This window comes from Eretmochelys imbricata, chromosome 15 (assembly GCF_965152235.1).
Source record: "Eretmochelys imbricata isolate rEreImb1 chromosome 15, rEreImb1.hap1, whole genome shotgun sequence".
Taxonomy (NCBI): domain Eukaryota; kingdom Metazoa; phylum Chordata; order Testudines; family Cheloniidae; genus Eretmochelys; species Eretmochelys imbricata.
This window is the reverse complement of record NC_135586.1, coordinates 30,788,248-30,808,951: the sequence shown is the minus strand read 5'-3', so window position 1 is coordinate 30,808,951 and position 20,704 is coordinate 30,788,248. Positions and strand designations below refer to the sequence as shown.

At 38.7% G+C, this 20,704-nt stretch overlaps 1 protein-coding gene across 1 annotated transcript in view; it reads right to left on the bottom strand.

Moving 5' to 3' along the window:
- Positions 1 to 20,704, bottom strand: part of GRK3 (G protein-coupled receptor kinase 3) — a 118,519-nt gene that overhangs the window by 78,205 nt on the left and 19,610 nt on the right. The window contains exon 2 of the mRNA XM_077834949.1: positions 20,493 to 20,569. Within this exon, the coding sequence (XP_077691075.1) occupies positions 20,493 to 20,569 (77 nt within the window). The remainder of the gene's footprint in view (positions 1 to 20,492; positions 20,570 to 20,704) is intronic.

Below are 20,704 nucleotides of genomic sequence, written 5' to 3'. Positions count from 1 at the left end.
CTCACTAGACCAGGCTTCTTGAGGAGACTCCCAAGACTTCCTGCTTTCGGCCCAGCAAGAATCACCCTTTTTGAGTTTATGACATTTTAAAAAATTTAGAAGTAAAGCACATTTTTTCAACCTTTAAGATTACTTTGATCTTAGGAAATTTAAAAAAAAAGTTTGACTAAGTTTTATTTTACTTGAACCAGATCACCCCATTTCTCATAGAACTCTGCCTCCTCCTTCTCTGATACTCTAGGGGAGACAATGTTAGGATATGCTCAGAGAGTTCTCTCTGGCTCACATCAGAAACAGATTGACCAGCCAGCTACAGGAAAACCTAAAGGGCCCGTATACCTCGCCAGTTATTCAGTTACTGGTACTAATGAGTATTGTTTATTACAAAGTATGGGTAATTAACAATGAAAAGTACAATAAAATAAAAATGCTAGTATGGAAACTGAGCACATATTGATACAGGTTGACATCTAGAAAGCAAACTGCATCCTCTTCCAAAATAAATGCTTTTTTATTTATATGGCCCATCAACTTTGTTACTTTTGCATAGTTGTTGAAGAAGCTTAAACAGAAGCACAGAAGGCAGGGCTGGCTCTAAGTTTTTGCCGCCCCAAGCAAAAAATTTGCCCCAAGCTCCAAGACCATAACTGCCCAAGCAAAAAAAAAAAAAAGGATAAAAGGATGGCCGGAATGCCACCCCAAGCACGTGCTTGCTTTGCTGGTGCCTAGAGCTGATCCTGACAGAAGGACAGGTTGTTTACCAGTGACTAGAGTTCTTTGCGTATGCTGTCTCTGCATACCCACACTGGAGGAATTACAGGCTAGGATTCACAAGTCCACATAACAGTTTGTTTAATTTGTATCATTTATCTTAATTTCCATTTTCTTTATGTGGGGAACTATAGGCAAAAGGACTTTTATATCTGACCACTGAGTGTTGCCTTAGACCTTACTTCATCTATCCAATTGATAAATTTCTGTTGTGAACATTACAAAAGCTAAAAAATTGCAAGTGAAATTCGTATTTGTGGATCTCTCAGCAGCTACATTTACAGAACTAAAGCTCATTTGCTAAATATTTTAATTTGGTTTGTACATGATAGAAAGAATGAACACCACACAGCAAAATAATGCTGAATTAATTGGACCTGTATTTGAACAATGAACTAAGGAAGACTACAGTCATGCAATTACTGAAGTATTAAGAGGCTATTAAAAAGTGGCACAAACAGTGATGAATGCAGTCAAAGAAAAATCTCTGGCATGTTCCCAGCAACCAGCTCATTACTCAAAAGAAAACAAAGGCAGCTGCTGGAAGGAGGAGAGTGTGAAAATATACCAGCAAAAAATTTCTATCAATGCCATGCTAAATATTTTCATCCTATTTAGACTTTCCCAAATTTTACACTGTGTTATTATAGAAAAGTAAAGGTTGGTGGCAGCACTGTGTGAGGAACAACAACATTTTTTGTACCTGCCTTCATTACACTGATCTCTTCTTGCTAGCTTTGCATTTTCTCCTAACTTGCTAGCTTTTCATTTTCTCATAGTGCTAGGAGTAACTGACAAGAGCCAGGAGCTAAGGAGGACAAGACCGGTTTCAGATGGTTAAGGGAATAATAAGTAGAAGTAACTGGATGAAACTGCATAAAGAAAACTGAATTACTAAACATTTATTAAAGATAAATAGAATAGTTAATTGTATTAATTATTCCTGAAAGTGTACAATGAATATTTGGAAAAAAGCAAAAGTAAAGCCAATTACAGTGAGAAGCAGCTCCTTCCTCCCACTCCCCCACCCCAAATTTACTGAAGTGCCATTGCTCGAATTGTTCACAATTAGGCTGGATAAAATACTTGAGAATCTACCATAGAAAACAGACAATAAGCAATGTAACCCAAACAGCTCCTTAGCCAAACTGCATCCTTCTACTCCTAGATACGGATGGAAAAGACTGTGAGAAAACTCAGTTCTGGAAAACAGAAATTAGACTTCATATACATACATGATACTTCATATCAACTTCCCAGTTCAAAACCTTCTTTGATTCCAGATCAGTTTCACTCAATATTGCACCCTCAGCAAGTTTGCAGATGACATTAAACTGGAAGGAGTGGCAGATATGCTGGAGGGTAGGGATAGGATACAGCAGGACCTAGATAAATTAGAGGACTGGGCCAAAAGAAATCTGATGAGGTTCAACAAGGACAAGTGCAGAGTCCTGCACTTAGGACGGAAGAATCCCATGCACCGCTACAGACTAGGGATCAAATGTCTAGGCAGGAGTTCTGCAGAAAAGGACCTAGGGGTTACAGTGGACGAGAAGCTGGATATGAGTCAGCAGTGTGCCCTTGTTGCCTAGAAGGCCAATGGCATTTTGGGATGTATAAGTAGGGGCATAGCCAGCAGATCGAGGGACGTGATTGTTCCCCTCTATTCGACATTGGTGAGGCCTCATCCAGAGTACTGTGTCCAGTTTTGGGCCCCACTACAAGAAGGATGTGGAAAAATTGGAAAATGTCCAGCGGAGGGCAACAAAAATGATTAGGGGACTGGAACACATGACTTATGAGGAGAGGCTGAGGGAACTGGGAATGTTTAGTCTGCGAAAGAGAAGAATGAGGGGGGATTTGATAGCTGCTTTCAACTACCTGAAAGGGGGTTCCAAAGAGGATGGCTCTAGACTGTTCTCAGTGGTAGCGGATGACAGAACGAAGAGTAATGGTCTCAAGTTGCAGTGGGGGAGGTTTAGGTTGGATATTAGGAAAAACTTTTTCACGAGGAGGGTGGTGAAGCACTGGAATGCATTACCTAGGGAGGTGGTGGAATCTCCTTCCTTTGACGTTTTTAAGATCAGGCTTGACAAAGCCCTGGCTGGGATGATTTAGTTGGGGATTGGTCCTGCTTTGAGCAGGGGGTTGGACACTAGATGACCTCCTGAGGTCCCTTCCAACCCTGATATTCTATGATTCTGTATTTAGGAAAAAATGGTAACTGTTTTATTAAAAAAAAGATAAAGCATTTTTATCTCAGTGATGTACCCACAAGCAGAATGCTTAGTGAAAGAAGCTGAGGGAATCAGTATACATGCCTACTGTTTCCAAACAACGGAGTCTGCCTTTCCACTTATTGGGTGCTGTGCCTGGCCCACACGTGCAACTCACTGCCAAGAATGTGGCAAGACAATTTTGCTGAATTTTTTAAAAAAGGGTCCAGGAAAAGCACTTGACCATAATATCTGCTCCCGTACCTGGACACAGTGTCATTATTTCGGGTGACTGGGTAACAAAACGGCAGATGAAATTTAACACTGATAAATGAAAAGTAATGCACATTGGAAAAAAAAATCCCAACTATACATAGACAAAGATGGGTTCTAAATTAGCTATTACCACCTAATAAAGAGATCTTGTAGCCGCCATGTATAGTTCTCTGAAAACTTCTGTTCAATGTGCAGCAGCAGTCAAAAAGGCTAACTGTATATTCGGAATTACTAGGAAAGGAATAGAAAGAAGACAGAAAATATCATAATGCCACTACAGAATTACATGGAACCCCCCCCACACTTTGAATACAGTATCCAGCTCTGGTCACACCATCTCAAAAAGAGTATAGCAGAACTGTAAAAAGTTCAGAGAAGGGCAACAATGTATGGAGCAGCTTCCGTACAAGAGGAGATTAAAAAGATTAGGGCTGTTCAGATTAGAAAAGAGACGGCTTAGGGGAGATATGTTAGTGGTCTATAAAATTATGAATGAAGAGGAAAGAATAAATAAAGAAGTACTATTCACACTTGTACACAAAAACCAGGGTCATCCAACGAAATTTATAGGCAGCCGGTTTAATATAAACAAAAGGAAATACTTTTTCACACAACACACAATTAACATGCAATGCACTGCCATGGGTTGATGTGATGGCCAAAGTATAACTGGGTTCAAAAAAGAACTGGATAAGTTCATGGTGGATAGATCTATCAATTGCTAGAAGCCAAGATGGTCAGGGACACAACCCCATGCTCAGGGTGGCAGCAAACCTCCGGCTACCAGAAGACAGGTGTGAGGTGTGGATCACTCTGTACACTACCCCAGAAGCTCTGACACTGATCACTGTCGGAGACAGAATATTAGGCAAGAAGGACCATGGTCTGAGCTCTTATGTGCTTAGGTATTCAACCCACATGACTTCAGGTGTCAATTACTCCTTTCAGGGACCGACAAGGAAATTTCCTCCTTCCTGAACAGCACTGTACAGTACCAATTCCACAGGTGCAAATATAGTTCTTCAAGTTTGCTCTAAAGGCCTTCAGGCATAAAGAACCACATGCTGGTGGTATTAGCAGGATATTATATAAAATGAGACACAGGCATTCCCTGAGACAGACATATGTTTTGACTGCCTAATCTCAGAGGCGCTAAATTTTGCCACATAAAACTTGCTAGTTAGCGCACACAGTGTCTTTCTTATGATGGGACAGGACCCAAGAATGGGAATCTACAGAGGACAGTATAACATTCGAAGTAACACATTCTAGAACCTATGTGGTACATTCCACACAAACACTTTCCTTTGAAAGAAGGCTTTCTATGTTTTAAAAGGATAAACTGCAACTAACACATAAGAACCTACAGGGGAAAAGAACTGGTTCCTTGAATATCATTCTCTTTCTTTAAACAGATAATAAAAACAGGTACATATTTCACCTTACAGTTAAGTATGTGAGGTTATTTCATCCACCAAAACACAAGTTTCCCATATCACTTCCAAATATGACTCATAGTTTATAACTGGAACAAACATATTCTATGTAGATCCAAGTACAATGTGATACCATCAGAACAAGTAACAGAAGCACTGCCAGATATATTGTTTTTATGATGAAAATATTAAAATCTCAACTAGACCATGAACACTGGATAACCAATTACTGAACTCAAGAATAGCTCTGCAGTGGAATACTTGTCTAATTCTACTCACATTGTAACTAACAGGAGTTTTATGCAGTGCTGCTGTAGCCATGTTGGGCCCGGGATATTAAAGAGACAAGGTGGGTGAGGAAATATCTTTTACTGGACCAACTTCTGTTGGTGAGAGACACAAGCTTTGAAGCTTACACAGAGCTCTTCTTCAGGTCTATGAAACATACTCAAGAGCGTCACAGCTAAATACAAGGTGGAACAGACTGTTTACTATTCAAGGTGAAGTGACCCATTAATACCCCTCCAGTCAGAGGGCAGAAAGAAAGGAGGGAATTTTTTGTGGGTTATAAATTGTTATAAGCAGCCATAAATCCAGAGTCTGTATTCAGTCCATGATTTTTAGTACCTAGCAAAGTTTTGAATTTAAATTCCCAGGCTCATCTTTTGAAGGTGTTGTGCAAATTTCCTTTGAGAAGGAGAACTGAGAGGTCAGATATTGAGTGATCATTTTGTGAAAAGAGTTCACCCAGAGCTGATATGGTATTTTTGTCTTTTATCATTCTATCTACCTTATCACACCCACACTAGCATCAACTTCCTGGATAATACGATCAGCTTCAACAGTGGAACCCTGCAGACAAACTATATATCAGAAACCCACAGATCACAACACCTACATTCACAGACCCAGTAAATACCCCAAACACATCGAGAAACCTGTAATCTACAGCCAGGCACTCAGATACCAAAGAATATGCTCCAAGGAAAAAGTCCAAGATAGAAATCATAACACACTTAAAATCGCCTTGGACACTCCACCAAAGAAACAGATTGCATCATGAAACGGGCCACACACATACCTCAAGAGAACCTGCTCCAATATGGAAATAAAACACCCTTCGACAGCTCACCCCTAGTTGTCACCTACCATCCTACGCTGGAACCCATATGTGGTATCATTGAACAATTACAGCCCATACTCGATGGGGACCACATCCCAAAAGAGATCTTTCCTGGACCCGCTCTTCTGGCCTTCAAACAACCCCCCAACCTCTCCAAGCTCATCATCAGAAGCAACCTCCCACAGACCAGGACACACCAACTAGCCTAATAAAAAATATTACCTCACCCCCCTTGTCTCTCTAATGCAGTGGTTTTCAACGTTTTTAAATTTTCAGACCTCTAAAAATTTTCAAATGGAGGTACAGACCTCTTTGGAAATCTTAGACAGTCTGTGTACCCCCAGAGGTCTGTGGACTACAGGTTGAAAACCTCTACTCTAATGGAAGTGTTACCATTTGACTTCAGTGAAGCAAGCCTAGGTCCTAAGAGCCCAGATTTGGATAGTAATTTTTTTTTATATTGCTCCTGGGACAGTGCATTTTTTCCAGAGTACAATAGCTCATTTTAAATTTGACTGCCAGGAATCAAATTATTTCAGAATTTTCTTTATATATTTTAATATTAGGTGATATTTACCTTCCATATGGTCAACATTAATTGCATGCACTTTGGAGAACATATAAGGAAAGTATAGTTCACTTTTTCTGTTGATTCAACAAGTTATCAGCCTTTGAAAGAAAACAAGCTTTTTATCACATTCTATTAGGTTCATCTTCAAAAACAAACATGCTACTCACGCCTTCTTTAGTCTTGCTTTGTTTTTCACAACTTGTGTAATTGCCCTTTGTGAGTCGGACACGTAATCAGATGTTATGCTATATGAACTTTTAAATTTTTCCATCATGCCCCAAATTCAGGCAGCAATTCAAACTAAAGTTCACAGTAAGAACAGAATGTCACAGCCCTGTTTTTTTCACCCTTAATGAGTTCATCTCATTGTCAGGAGCCAATCTTCTTTTAAGTGTTTTAAATTGAAAATTTACTAATTGGAAACTACAACTCTCAAATCAATAGCCAAACTAACTGACAGAAGCAATGTTGAATAAATGACAACAGTAGGAAGTTCAAGAACTAATGAGTAGCACAATGAGCTCAGTAAACTACACATAGAAAAAGATGATCAAGACACAGAAAGCAAAAATTAAAGATGATAATTTAATATTATGAACCTGAAATTATGTTTAGCAGAAAGGATTGTTTTGTTTTTTATAGTTTTTGCCTGAAAGAATGTTTCTACTTATACTATGTACAATATATAGAACAACTAGATCAGTGTCTGTTAGGAGCAAAAAATACAATGCATATTTTTCTGCCTTTCCTGTTGTTACTTAAAATATAGACCACATCAACAATATATACGGGAGTACAATATCATATGGCTCTAGATTTCCACTCTCTAAATAATGTTTTCATAACCTAAAGTCTTTGGAAAATATTTCTTTCTTATATTTATGCACAAAATATCAACCAGCTCTGACAAGTTATCAGATGGCACAAAATGCAGGAACTGTTTCCACAGAAATGCTGAGATACTGTTCAAATGACTTCTGGCTTTCCAAGACTTGTTTCCCCTTCACACACATTGCACTTTAGAGAGCTCCACTTCTATATCTATCTTACTTTGGACTTTTTTCAATCGACCTATGATTTTTAAATCACAAATGGAGGAATTTGATATCTTTTCTCATTACCTGAAATTAGTATTCTGTAGCCTGATTTCAGAAACTCTGGGTGAAATCCTGATTCCAGGGAAATCAATGGCAAAACTCCCAATCACTTCAATGGAGCAAGGATTTTACCCTTTATTATTTGTTATTGATTGGCATCAGGAAATGTGAGACTGGGTACAGTCAGGTACAGTTTATAATTATCCTAAAACTGTAATTGCTACCCCGACCTTGCCAGTGGCTCTATATTTAGGAGCTTACTATCATTTATATCTGGTTTATCAACTCTATTTTTGTTATACTAAAGCACATATCCCCCTATGAAGTTACCATGTGGTTTCTATGCCTTCCATTCTACTTTGTTCATCACTCCCCTCTAGCTGCCTGACAGATAATCTTGGATACCTTGAGGTGGGTTACCATGGATATGCAGTGATTCCATGACAGGCTGTGAGCTCTTCTCAAGCAGCCATAGACTAGCACGTTTATTCACTGGACATTTAACATAGTTGGTTTATTTTATTTTCTTCTAGCAATTTTGTATCCAATCCTCTGCAAATGCCACTGCTTTACATAAGCTTGCTTCTTTTTAGCTGTAATAATGCTAAATTCTTGTGTTCTAAAGTGACGTCTATGGGCCTTATCCTGCTACCCTTACTCATGCTGAGTATTACCTTACTCCACAGGAAGTCCTACTGAAAACAACTATTAATGCAGGAAGGTATTACTTGACATGATTAAGAATGGGAGAACTGGGCCTTGCTTTGCAAATATGTTCTATTTTTGCTAGACATTTAATTGTCATTAAGATGAGCTGTTTCCTTTATGATCTCTGTAATTGACATCCCCTTTGCTGTTTTTTTTTTTAATATATTCTCTCCTTTCCTCTTTTCACTTATAAATCGGTGGGGCATATTTAAGAGTGAAGGGATCTTCTCATTTTAAGCCTAATATTCAACGCACACACTCTTAACTTTATCAAAGCCAATGTACTTTCAATTTCATATGCCACATTACATCCCAGAGTAGAATTCTGCGTAAACTTTAACAAAAATTCCTTTAGTTTTAATTACTATGGATACAAAATGGTTTATTTTCATATCTGGAAAACTTATTCATCAGGTAAGGGATGAGGTGAGAGGAAGCTCACCTCGAAGTTTGATTAGTCTAGAGCCCAAATAGCAACATCAGAAAGTATCTCTGAATTTGTCCCTATCAGAAATTATTTGAATTATATTAAACAGAATTCTGTATAATGCTCAGAATCAAAGAGGGCATCACACCAGAACATGTGGTGCTACTGCACCAAGGTCTCACCAAAAATCACGAAAAGCTAGCGGCCTGAATAGAACTGGCATTACGTTAAACCCTATGGATTAATTTAGTCACCCCATTCAAGGCACCTGGACGCTTTGCTACACTTCAAATGTCACTTCTTCGTTTTCATTAAACTGCAGCATCTTGAGCAGAATGTCAATTAATCTAACGCTATAGAATAGCCAGAATTACAAAAACAAAGCAAAACAAAAAACATACCCGGGACGGGACTTGGAAACAAATCTTGGAAAAAAGTCTACTGATCCAATGCTGATTAGAATTTTACCAACATCACCATATAAATTAGATTAAAACACCTTTCTTTCAGAATAACAAGGACATGGGGATTACAGTGGACGAGAAGCTGGATATGAATCAACAGTGCTATGCTGCCAGTGTTATGTTGCCAAGAAGGCTAACAGCATATTGGGCTGCATTAGCAGAAGCATTGCCAGCAGATCGAGGGAAGTGATTATTCCCCTCTATTTGGCACTGGTGAGGCCACATCTGGAGTATTGTATCCAGTTTTGGGCCCCCACTACAGAAAGGATGTGGACAAACTCGAGAGGCCAGCGGAGGGCAACGAAAATTATTAGGGGGCTGGGGTACATGACTTACGAGGAGATGCTGAGGGAACTGGGCTTAGTTAGTCTGCAGAAAAGAAGAGTGAGGGGGGATTTGACAGAATTCCAAATGCCTGCAAAAGGAGATCCACATGCACACAGAAGGCTAAATATCAAAGATTAATTCAACGCTGAAGTTGTGAAAGAAAAATAACTGATCTACTGAAGAAAGAAAGCATCTAACGAGAGTGTTAAGGTTTATTTTGTAATGACAACTAAATTGTGTGATTGAAAAAAGTTGTAAAAACCCTGCACTTTAAAAAGACAACTATATTCAAATCAAGGCATTTCATTTCAGCTATTTGGTTGTTACAGAGAATATGAGTTAAATTCCTTTACTAAGTGTCACCTCAAGAAAAACGGATAATTTTTTAATAGCAAATAAATGTGAAACATGAAATCCCCATTTTCACATTAATTTACGGTACTCAAATAATCCCATTCTTGTTATTTTGTCAGTCTCCCTGCATCCCAGGCATTGATGTTACTGTGAAGAAATCGGTTACAGTTCAATTTATCTCCTTTCATCATTTGTTGTTGACAAATACACAATGAAGTAACACCATTTCTGGATTTGCTAAAGGCAAATCAGAATCTAAAATGATCAGGTGTGACTGAGAAGCACTGAACTGACAGACAAATATACTCTTGCCTTTATTTATGAGACTGTGAAAAGAAAGTATTGATAGTGGGGAACTGACGTTTCTCAAAATAACTCATTTTGTTTTGTATTTATTTCTTTTCATAGTAAAACAGACACAGATTGGCATGCTTCAAATTTAGAAATCTATATTGTATTTAACTATGTAAATTAAAAAAAAACATTTAAAGCACATACATGAGTCAAATGGTTTTCTAAAGAACATAAGAACAGCCATACTGGGTCAGACCAAAGGTCCATCTAGCCCAGTATCCTGTCTTCTGACAGTGGCCAATCCCAGGTGCCCCAAAGGGAATGAACAGAACAGGTAATCAAGCAATCCATTCCCTGTCGCCCATAACCAGCTTCTGGCAAACAGAGGCTAGGAATACCATCCCTGCCCATCCTGGCTAATAGCCATTGATGGACCTATCCTCCATGAATTTATCTAGTTCTACAACGCACTCCTATAATTCAATGAAAAATATACTTACTCTGAAATACTCTATGTCCACGTATCATAATTACAATTTTTAAGACATACAAAGAGGTACATTATTTTTTTGAGGGGGGAGAATGAAAAAGTGAAAAAAGTACAATGCCACAAGAAAGAACAGGAACATGGAAAACTTTCTAAGAAAGATTTCAGAGTAACAGCCGTGTTAGTCTGTATTCGCAAAAAGAAAAGGAGTACTTGTGGCACCTTAGAGACTAACCAATTTATTTGAGCATTCACCCAAAATAAAACAAAAGGTCTCTCAATGACCTAAATGTGAAGTATGGTCAGCAGTGGGTCTTGACTCATCCTGGCTTCTTGGGTTATGGTCAGGGCCAGATTAACCCATCACTGGGCCCTAGGCAAACATATGCTTCTGGGAGAGGAGGGGATGGGGCAGGCCGCCACCCCAGCCAAGCTCTCTCTCAGGCAGCCACAGTGCGCACAGAGCAGAGATCCTGAGCAGCAAGCTTCAGCTGGCATGAGAAGTGGCTGGTACCGCTCCCCTCCCGGACCCGGCTGCCAGGGAGAATGGCCGAATGTGCCGGGGGGGAGGGGCAGCAGGAGAAAGACAGACGTCTCCCCAACCCCCGCAGGTAACTCTGGTGCGGTAGGAAGAGCACAGAGGTCCCAGGCTGGGCAGAGGAGATGTGGGGCGGTCACATGTCCTCCCCTTTAGATTGTACATCCCCCACCCAATATCGGGATGCATGAGTCATCTATGCACTGGAGGACCAAGTCCCACTGGTTTCACCAGCGGCTGAGCCTACAAGGCCTTTCTAGGCAACTCCGGTGATCCCAAACTCACTGCATTTCTTTTCTTAAAGGGCCGCTCCTGAGGCAGGGTGCACCAAGGCCGAAGTATCTCCAGCAGGAGACAGCAAATGCCTGGTACAACACATCCATTGAAACGCACTCGAAGAACTGAGGGTACCATATAATCTTAAAGGAAGGAGTTTAAGTCCACAGCCTTTTGGAAACAAACAGACTTTTGAGAAACACAGAAAGTCACTGCAGTCTGTGAGTAACTGGACTTAAACTGTGCTGGTTTTTCCATCTAATACATGTCCCTGTTAAAAGCTGTAACAGCAGAAACTTTAAAAAAAAAAATCACAAGGCTGATTCACATAATTTATTACTCCTGTATCTGTACCCACTCATTTCTCCATGAGAAGAAAATAACCTACTTCTAGTGTTCAAAGCTTCCTGTCCACTCAGAAGTCTTGACAGTACAAAAGAAATGTTGTATAATTAGGCTGCTCTGCTGAGACACAAAAGTTTTTCCCCTTTTTCCTTATATGACATTATCCTTCCCAAAACAAAATTGTATATAGGTTCTAAAAGCACAGATTTTATGTAGACCTCAGCTGATGAATCGTTCTATTATTTAACAAGAAAAGGTTCAGGCTGCAGCCTGATAAAGAAAGATCTAAATTATTTATAATGAAAAAAAAACAGAATGAATTAAAACATTTTATAGGTTGGTTTCAGATGTTATTCAACTCTGGACAGACAAAAGCAGGCCTTTTTTCCACCTTAAAATTAAGCACAGGTAAAAGTACTTATATAATTTATGGTACCAGGCACTCAAGTGCCAACAATATTCTTTATAAAACATCTAAGTATGGTGTTTTCTCCATGTCCAACCCTTGAAAGAGATGTAATGAGCCAAGTTCGACTGTATAAGAAATTCTTCCAATTAGCCACATTTCATCTGCCCTCAGGATTTTTCACAGAGAAATAACTTTTATAGCAATACACCAGAAGAAATTTATGCCAGCCATCAAGTAGTATAATAGCACAATAAACCAAATGTCAAAGCACTGCACATACACCAGACACATTTTTCTTTAACATACCAAATAACTGATGAAGATGTAATAAAATCAATGGAACAGCAAGTTTTCACATATTTAAATGTGTCTGGACAGATCATCTCTTGCACAAGTTTTACAGGCTGTTCAAAGTGAAAGTATCAATGTTTATGGCGCAACAGACAGCATAATATTATATTCTATTTCTACAGCAACTTGCAATCTAACCCACACCAATATCAAAATTATTTTAAAAAACACAAAAGTATATTCATAAAAACTCATCATCCTAAATGTCTAGAAATTAAATTAAAATTGTGGAAATTATTTTAAAATTAACACTAATTTTGTGAGCATTTTTACAAGAGTAAGAACTACAATTTTTTTAAAAAATAGATATTTCATAATGTTGAATTACACCTCCAATGACTTCCAGTTTATCCTGTTTTCCTCTACCTTAGTATGCATGATACCCATTGACATCAGTAGAACATCTGTTTGTATAGGAAAACAAACCCTGAATAAAATGCCACATAATAACAACAGTTTCTTGGTTTTGTTTTCAGTCATCTGGTTTCAAAGATTTACATGGTTCCTTTACAGATACAAAATATGAGTTTTGCTAAACAGACTAACAAGGAGAAGTTTATGTCCAACTAATATCCAATAGAATCATGCAACTCATCCATAATCCAGGTTTTAGTCTGATCTTGAACCTGCTGCATAAACTGAAAACTGCTAACAATGAAACAACAATAGGAGGAAAGAGAAACCAGTTTTTACAGGGTACTTTAAGTTTCATTTTTTACCACTCTTTTCACTTCCTAATTTCCACAGAGTCTCACTTATGTTTTATATCTTCCACATGTCTGAAATAGAACCCAAAAATAAATGCACTTTTCCATAAACACAAAAAGCAAATACAGTATGTTGCAAATCTGTCTAGGTATTTATGTAATCTCTGCTACTTTCATATACAAAAAGTAGAAGAGACTCAAATAGCAAGTTAATTTAAGTGAAATGTACATATATATGCATGCATGCATGCACAACACTGCCGTTCTTCTTCCCTATCTCATATTTCCTCTCAATCTTCCTATCCTCCATGACTACCATTTCCTCTTCTTTACATTCCTCCGCATCCCACCCTGACATAAAATTGTAGTTTTTAACCTGGAATAAATTAATACACACCTGGGCCCTTTAAGACACATGTATAACCAAAAAGAAAAGGAGTACTTGTGGCACCTGAGAGACTAACCAATTTATCTGAGCATAAGCTTTTGTGAGCAGCTCACGAAAGCTTATGTTCAAATAAATTGGTTAGTCTCTCAGGTGCCACAAGTACTCCTTTTCTTTTTGCGAATACAGACTAACATGGCTGTTACTCTGAAACAAGTATAGCAACTGCACTCTATCTGTTAAATTCTCCCCCTTCCTCTGATCCCGCACCTCTACTTCTTGCCTTATTCCTTCTTTTGTTATGTCTGATTTTGGATTATAAACCCACAGATCATGGCCCCTATCCTGAAAAGACTTACGTGTATGCTTAACTTTACATGTTAGTCCCACTGACTTCAATGGGACTACTCACATCACATGTAAAGTTAATCATGTGCCTAAGTCTTTACAAAATTGGGGCCCTCGTCTTTTCTATATGTTGTAAACTGCCTAGCACTATTTGACAACCAAATTTTATTGCTCTCACTGCTCTTTCTTCAGAGGATTATTTAATTAGTTCAAAATGCCACTGGCACACAGATCTCATGCTTACATTAAACAAGGGTTTAAATAACGTACTAGGGAGTGAGTCTTCAAAACGTGTTATATTTAGATACTTAAGGGATTGCACCACATTGTGCTCCCGTATTGAAAGGGCGGGGAGAATTTCTCAACAGCAAGTTTACCTCCCGCTCATGGCGGACAGCTGACAGGAAGATCTTATACTACAGAGTCCATTCACACAGCTGTAAGGCCTGTCAGTACACTGATCTTAGGATGAATTAACACTATTTTGCTCTGAAAAGCCACCATAAGCTAGAATAATCACCCTGAGCTCTAGCACTCTGAAGGGAGTTAATATGATATGAAATTCCTAAAGGATCCAAAACAGACATGAATGTGTGGGAAGAACACAGATGGCAAAATTCTTAACCTAGTATAGAGTTCCAATATGGAGAAAGCTGAACATAAGATAACATAAGGAATAGCCAAGTGAATCATTCCTAGAAAGAACAGTCCCCCAATAGAAAGGAAGGTAATGCAAAATGGAAGAAAATGTTCACGTAAATTGATAAATGTAGGGTGACCAGATGAAACGGACAAAATATCAGGACACGTTGGGGAAGCAAAAAAAATAAAAGCAGCCGGAGCGGCCAAAGCCACAATATCGGGACATCCTGACCGTGTATCGGTCGTGACGCGGGACAAAGACCTAAAAATCGGGACGTCTGGTCACCCTAGATAAATGACCACCACATTTTCTGCAATTAAGCAAACATATATTTCTCACTGGGACTACTGACATGCAGTAAGTTTAATGACAGGTTTCAGAGTAACAGCCGTGTTAGTCTGTATTCGCAAAAAGAAAAGGAGGACTTGTGGCACCTTAGAGACTAACCAATTTATTTGAGCATAAGCTTTAGTGAGCTACAGCTCACTTCATCGGATGCATAAAGTGGAAAATACAGCAGATGTTTGTTTTTATACACACAAATCATGAAAAAATGAGTGTTTATCACTACAAAAGGTTTTCTCTCCCCCCACCCCATTCTCCTGCTGGTAATAGCTTATGTAAAGTGATCACTCTCCTTACAATGTGTATGATAATCAAGGTGGGCCATTTCCAGCACAAATCCAGGTTTTCTCCCCCCCCCACCCCTTTATCTATCTGTGTACTTGACAACAGAGATGGAGTGGAAATCAGGTTTAACCTTAAAGCCAAAGGGAAAATGCAAGAGCTTTTTTTAACAATGTGCAAAGGGTAAGTATTATACTATGATCAAGTTCCAAAACAACTAACCCGGTTTTGCTCAAATTGTCCAAAAAAAGCCAAACATGGAAATTTCATCTCAAAAGGTTACAAGCAACTGTGAATGGAGTGTTTTAGTAGAAACTGTTAAGTACCACCAGAATCTAAACAAACTTCTCGATAGACAGATGTGAACCAGATCCAAATCAGTGACCAAGAGCTGAAAGGTTCTGCATTTTATCATACCCAGAGCATCTAGTTTACGAACATTATCTTCTGTCTACTATTAGGCAGCACTGATAAGAAAGATCAATACTGCCTTTCTTTAGATTTGTTACAGTGGAAGTGTATATCGCATTTGTTCCAAGTGCATTAATGTAATTGTTGCTATTGCCTAATTTAAAATCTCTTACTCTTAGAAAATACACCTGCTGCATATGTCAATTACAAAAATCAGGGCTTGAATAAAACAATTTTTACAAGTGCGTATGATCAACAGTAAAATATAATGCAAAAATAAATTAAAATACCATTTTAATAATCAAGCATAGCAAAATAGATTCTATTTATGAATTATAACTAATCATTTGAGTACTGGAAAAGTCTATTTCCAATGCAGACACAATCTACTTGTTGTGTAGCAAACAGGATGTGGTAATGAGAAAACTAGTTAAAGGTGGTTATTCATTCCACTTAGATACACGCTGTACTTCCCCATGAAGCTGGTATTACACAGGAAGTAACTTGTGCCTGGCACAACAGATTGGCTACTTAATTAAATGCTAGCATAGCAGCTTTCTAGCTGGATGCATCATCTTGTGTTATCTTAAACGCACTGTACGAGTTCCTCACTGTACGAGTTTAAGATCAGGCAGCAGTCAAACAAGAATCCCATGACACCAAGAGGTGCCCAGGGCAGTTTAAAGCAAATGAAGCAACTTATTTTCCTCCATAAAACCTGAAGTAAAGAGAGACACACTAATTTACGCACAACCTTTAAAGGTTTAGGGCCATCTCATCCTTGAAGAAGCTAATGCCACATTGCAGATTGGATATTCCTGAAGTTCTTACTCAGTTTCCCTCACATTCTTCTTTTGTCCCCATCAGTGCAAGTAACAAGTGATTCGACCTCCAAAACCAAAGGATCCCCTGAGATCCTTTGCAAGGCTATACATCTAGAAACAAAAAACACAGATCATACTTTCAAGCTGCAGGACTGTATTTTGGAAAGTCGTGACCCTGAAAAAGTCATGACTCTTAACCCTAAGAGTTAACAGTAGATGAACTCCATGTGACACGTGTGGGTAAAACAGCTAACTCAATACTTAGACATATTAAAAGGGAAACATGAAACAGGAGAAGAGGGGCAATATTATCTATGTATATGACATTGCAAAGACTAGTACTGGAAGACTGTGTCCAGTTCTGGTTTCCGCACTTTAACAACTGGAAAGGATGCAGAAATGGGCTACAACTTAAGAATGATTTGTGGCCTGGAAACGTGACAGAGACTAAAGGAGCTCAATCGATATAGTTTATCAAAGAAAAGATAAAAAGGTGACTTGATTAGGGTCAACAATTACCTACTCAGGAAGAAGATATCTGATATTAGAGGGCTTTCAAATTTAGCAGACAAGGCATAATAAGAACCAAAGGCTGGATGCTGAAGTTAGAGAGGTTCTAACTGAAAAAAGAGATGCACATTTTTAACACTGAAAATGATTAATCATTTGAAGAAATTATCAAGGAATATGGTAAATTCTCCTTCAATGAGAGTCTTTAAATCCAAGGCTGGATATCGTCCTAAAAATATGCTCAAGTTCAACCACAATCTGTTGGGTAGGCTGCAAGAATCACTGGATGAAATCTATGCCTTATTCTATGCCAGAGAATCATAAAGGCCCCTTCCAAACTCAGAATCTATGCACTAGAGATATCTGCAAAGGGTCTGTCCCTTCACAGCAGCTCTCTAATCCCCCAGCTCCCTATTCACAGAAATCACAGAACTGGAAGGGACCTCGAGAGGTCATCTAGTCCAGTCCCCTGCACTCAAGGCAGGACTAAGTATTATCTAGACCATCCCTGACAGGTGTTTGTCCAACCCGCTCTTAAAAATCCCCAATGATAGAGATTCCACCACCTCCCTAGGCAATTTATTCCAGTGCTTAACCACCCTGACAGTTAGGAAGTTTTTCCTAATATCCAACCTAAACCTGCCTTGCTGCAATTTAAGCCCATTGCTTCTTGTTCTATCCTCAGAGGTTAAGAAGAACAATTTTTTTCCCTCATCCTTGTAACAACCTTTTATGTACTATTACACTTAGCAGTGCTGTAATTAAGACAGCATTTCATCATCTATGGCTGGAGGGCAAGCAGGGTCAGTGAAGGGGACAATATAGCTTTAAATCTACATAAAATTAAAGCACATCAACAATGTCATGCATTATTACAATCCAAAGTGTTTCTTGTATGTTCTTACCATATGTTCAAATATACAACAAATATTACATTCATTTCATTTATAAAGTCCTTCACAACTCTGCCCTTTCCTGCTTGTCCACTCTTGCCTTTTATCTACCTCCTCTGGCCAGTTAACAATGCCAACCTCATCCGCTCATCTTCTCTCTCAACTTCCACACTGCTCTTATATGTGGTACAAGCATAGTGAATGCATTTGGAAGGCCATGGGTCTCTCTTCCTCCAAACCCCTCTTGGGCTGTAAGATGCAGCCACTGCTGTGACCCACCTCTGCTTACAAGAAATAAGCCTACCAATGATAGTTGGGGTCAGTGTCAGCCTGGGAGAGTTAATATTAACTTAACTCCCCCCCCAAAAATGCTAATTTTTGTAACCATCTGGAACTACCAAGTAGTGCAATGGCAACCTATGTAACCATGGGGTCTTATTTTGGTTTCCTTTGTCCTCTCTCCACTTTCATTTGCAAAATTCATTGTGCCTCATCTCAGCTTAGATTTTAAGCTCCTTAGAATAGGGATAAATTGCTACATGTTTGTCCAGCACCTTGCATAATGTGGCCCAATTTTAACTATGGCCACTAGGCACAACCAAAATACAACCAAATAAATAATAATAATAATAATAAACACTAGATATGAGTTGTTAGTATCTGATTGTTAAAAATCTATCTTTATTCTCACAGCATTGTGTATTAGACCGAGAATACTCTACCATAAGCAATTACGTTAATGTGTGAAAACAAAACAATGTAGCAAAGAAGAAGGTAGAAAACAGCAATAAAAAATAAACGAACATCCAAAATAAAGACAATATTTTCAGCAAAACGTAAAGTCTCTTCAGTTAAAAAACACCCACATTTATCCTTAATCTTTTCCCCTCATTCCAAAGTTGTCTTCAGAAGAGACATGCTGTCTCTCACCATGCTACTTCATTCTAGCAAAATTGTTATTATGGAGAAGCTGGTTAGAAGCTCCACAGTTAAGGATGAGAGTTTAGAGATACAAGCATTTAACATGGATAAAAAAAGAAAATAATATAAGCAGCAGCTGTAAGGGAAAAGCAAAGTATATAATCTCACAACATCTCTGAAATATGCATCTCAGCTTTTTGAACATACTGAGTTTTATGTCTGAATACTCAACTGTAAGCAATTTGGGGCAGACACTGATCTTTAATGAGTTTATACTGAACAATGAAGTTTTTGACTGGGATGACTGCATGCTATCAAAGTACAAATGATAAATAGGACAACAATCTTTTTTTTTTAATTCCTCAGGTTAGAGTTAACTATCTACTAGTACTGTAACAACAGAATATCTAAAAATAATTGTCACAACTTGTACTGTTCTTTGGAACAGACTATTAGTTGAAAGATATTTAACCATATGACTGGAAATGAACAATCAAATACAAGTTTGCTTGGTTCCTTAACTATCTGATTTGACTCATACCATACAGATGTAGAGAATTAAAATCATTCTATTTGGCAGTGCTACTGAAAGATCCCCTTGTATATATTTTGCCACTGCTATGCAACCTTACATCAATTATTCAGAAAGAGAAGTGCTAAACTGAGCGACACATAAACAGGCATTAGTACTGTCAAAAGGAGGATCTGTTTGTTCTGCAGTCCAGTACTTTTGGCTGGAGTAGGAAACTGTTAAACAATCTGTAACATTCTTTTTCCCATCCAGCTTGCCCTTAGTGTATCTGCATGTGAGTAACACCAAGTGTGTTTCTTTACTCTTATTTAGCAGCAATAGTTTCTTTCTTTCTTAAATAAACAGTGTGTGGTTTAGCAGCAGCTGTCATCTGGATTTGATAGTTAACAGTGAGAGAACAAGTGCTGACTGTCCACCACTGAAGATTAGAAAGACTCTGAGCTCAGAAGGAAAGTAACCAGATGAAATCCACCAACTGGGTGGTGCCAAAGCCACCAGTGATCCAGAAAACTTCTTTATCCTAAGAGGTGCCAAGACAGTATGTGTGGGATACATGCTGGCACAGTGGATGCTCCATGATCTTTGGGAGTAACAAGGTTGATCTGTTGTTATATACCATATATCCAAACTGGAACAGAAGTACTGAGAGATGAGAGGAATACAAAACTCTTGGTCTTCACAGTTCCAATCTTTCACTCAACGGCCCAGAAATGGCTGCCAATAGGTAGTTATAATTCTTCAACCTTAAACAAAGTTCAACCATTCTTTTAAGTCCTGTCCATAGTCTACTATACCAGCAGTTCTCAAACAGGGGTCCACGGCCCACTGGGGGGGCCACGAGCAGATTTCAGGGGATCCACCAAGCAGGGCCAGTGTTAGACTTGCTGGAGCCCAGGGCGGAAAGCCGAAGCCCCACTGCATGAGGCTGAAGCCCTGCCACCCAGGGCTGAAGCCGAAGCCTGAGCAATTGCCCTGCTTGCTACTCCATAACATCAGCCCTGGAATTTATATGCAAAAAACCAGTTGTTGTGGCACAGCTGGGCTATGGAGTTTTTATAGCATGTTGGGGAGGCCTCAGAATGAAAAAGGTTGAGAACCCCTGTACTATACTATGTTTAACTAAGTCTACAGTGCTATCTTCAACTGGCTGCACTAAACAGTAGCAAACAAAACAATCTTAAAAACATAAAACAAGAAAATTTGATTCAAAACAGAATTTACCAATCTTCTGATTGAAAATCTTGTCAAAGGTTAATTCACCTCTCTCCTCAAGATACTTCTGCATCACACTGCGGATACTGAAAGACAAAAAATTAAAGAACAGTTACTCATCAAAAAGAAAAGGAGGACTGAAGTGAGCTGTAGCTCACGAAAGCTTATGCTCACATAAATTTGTTAATCTCTAAGGTGCCACAAGTCCTCCTTTTCTTTTT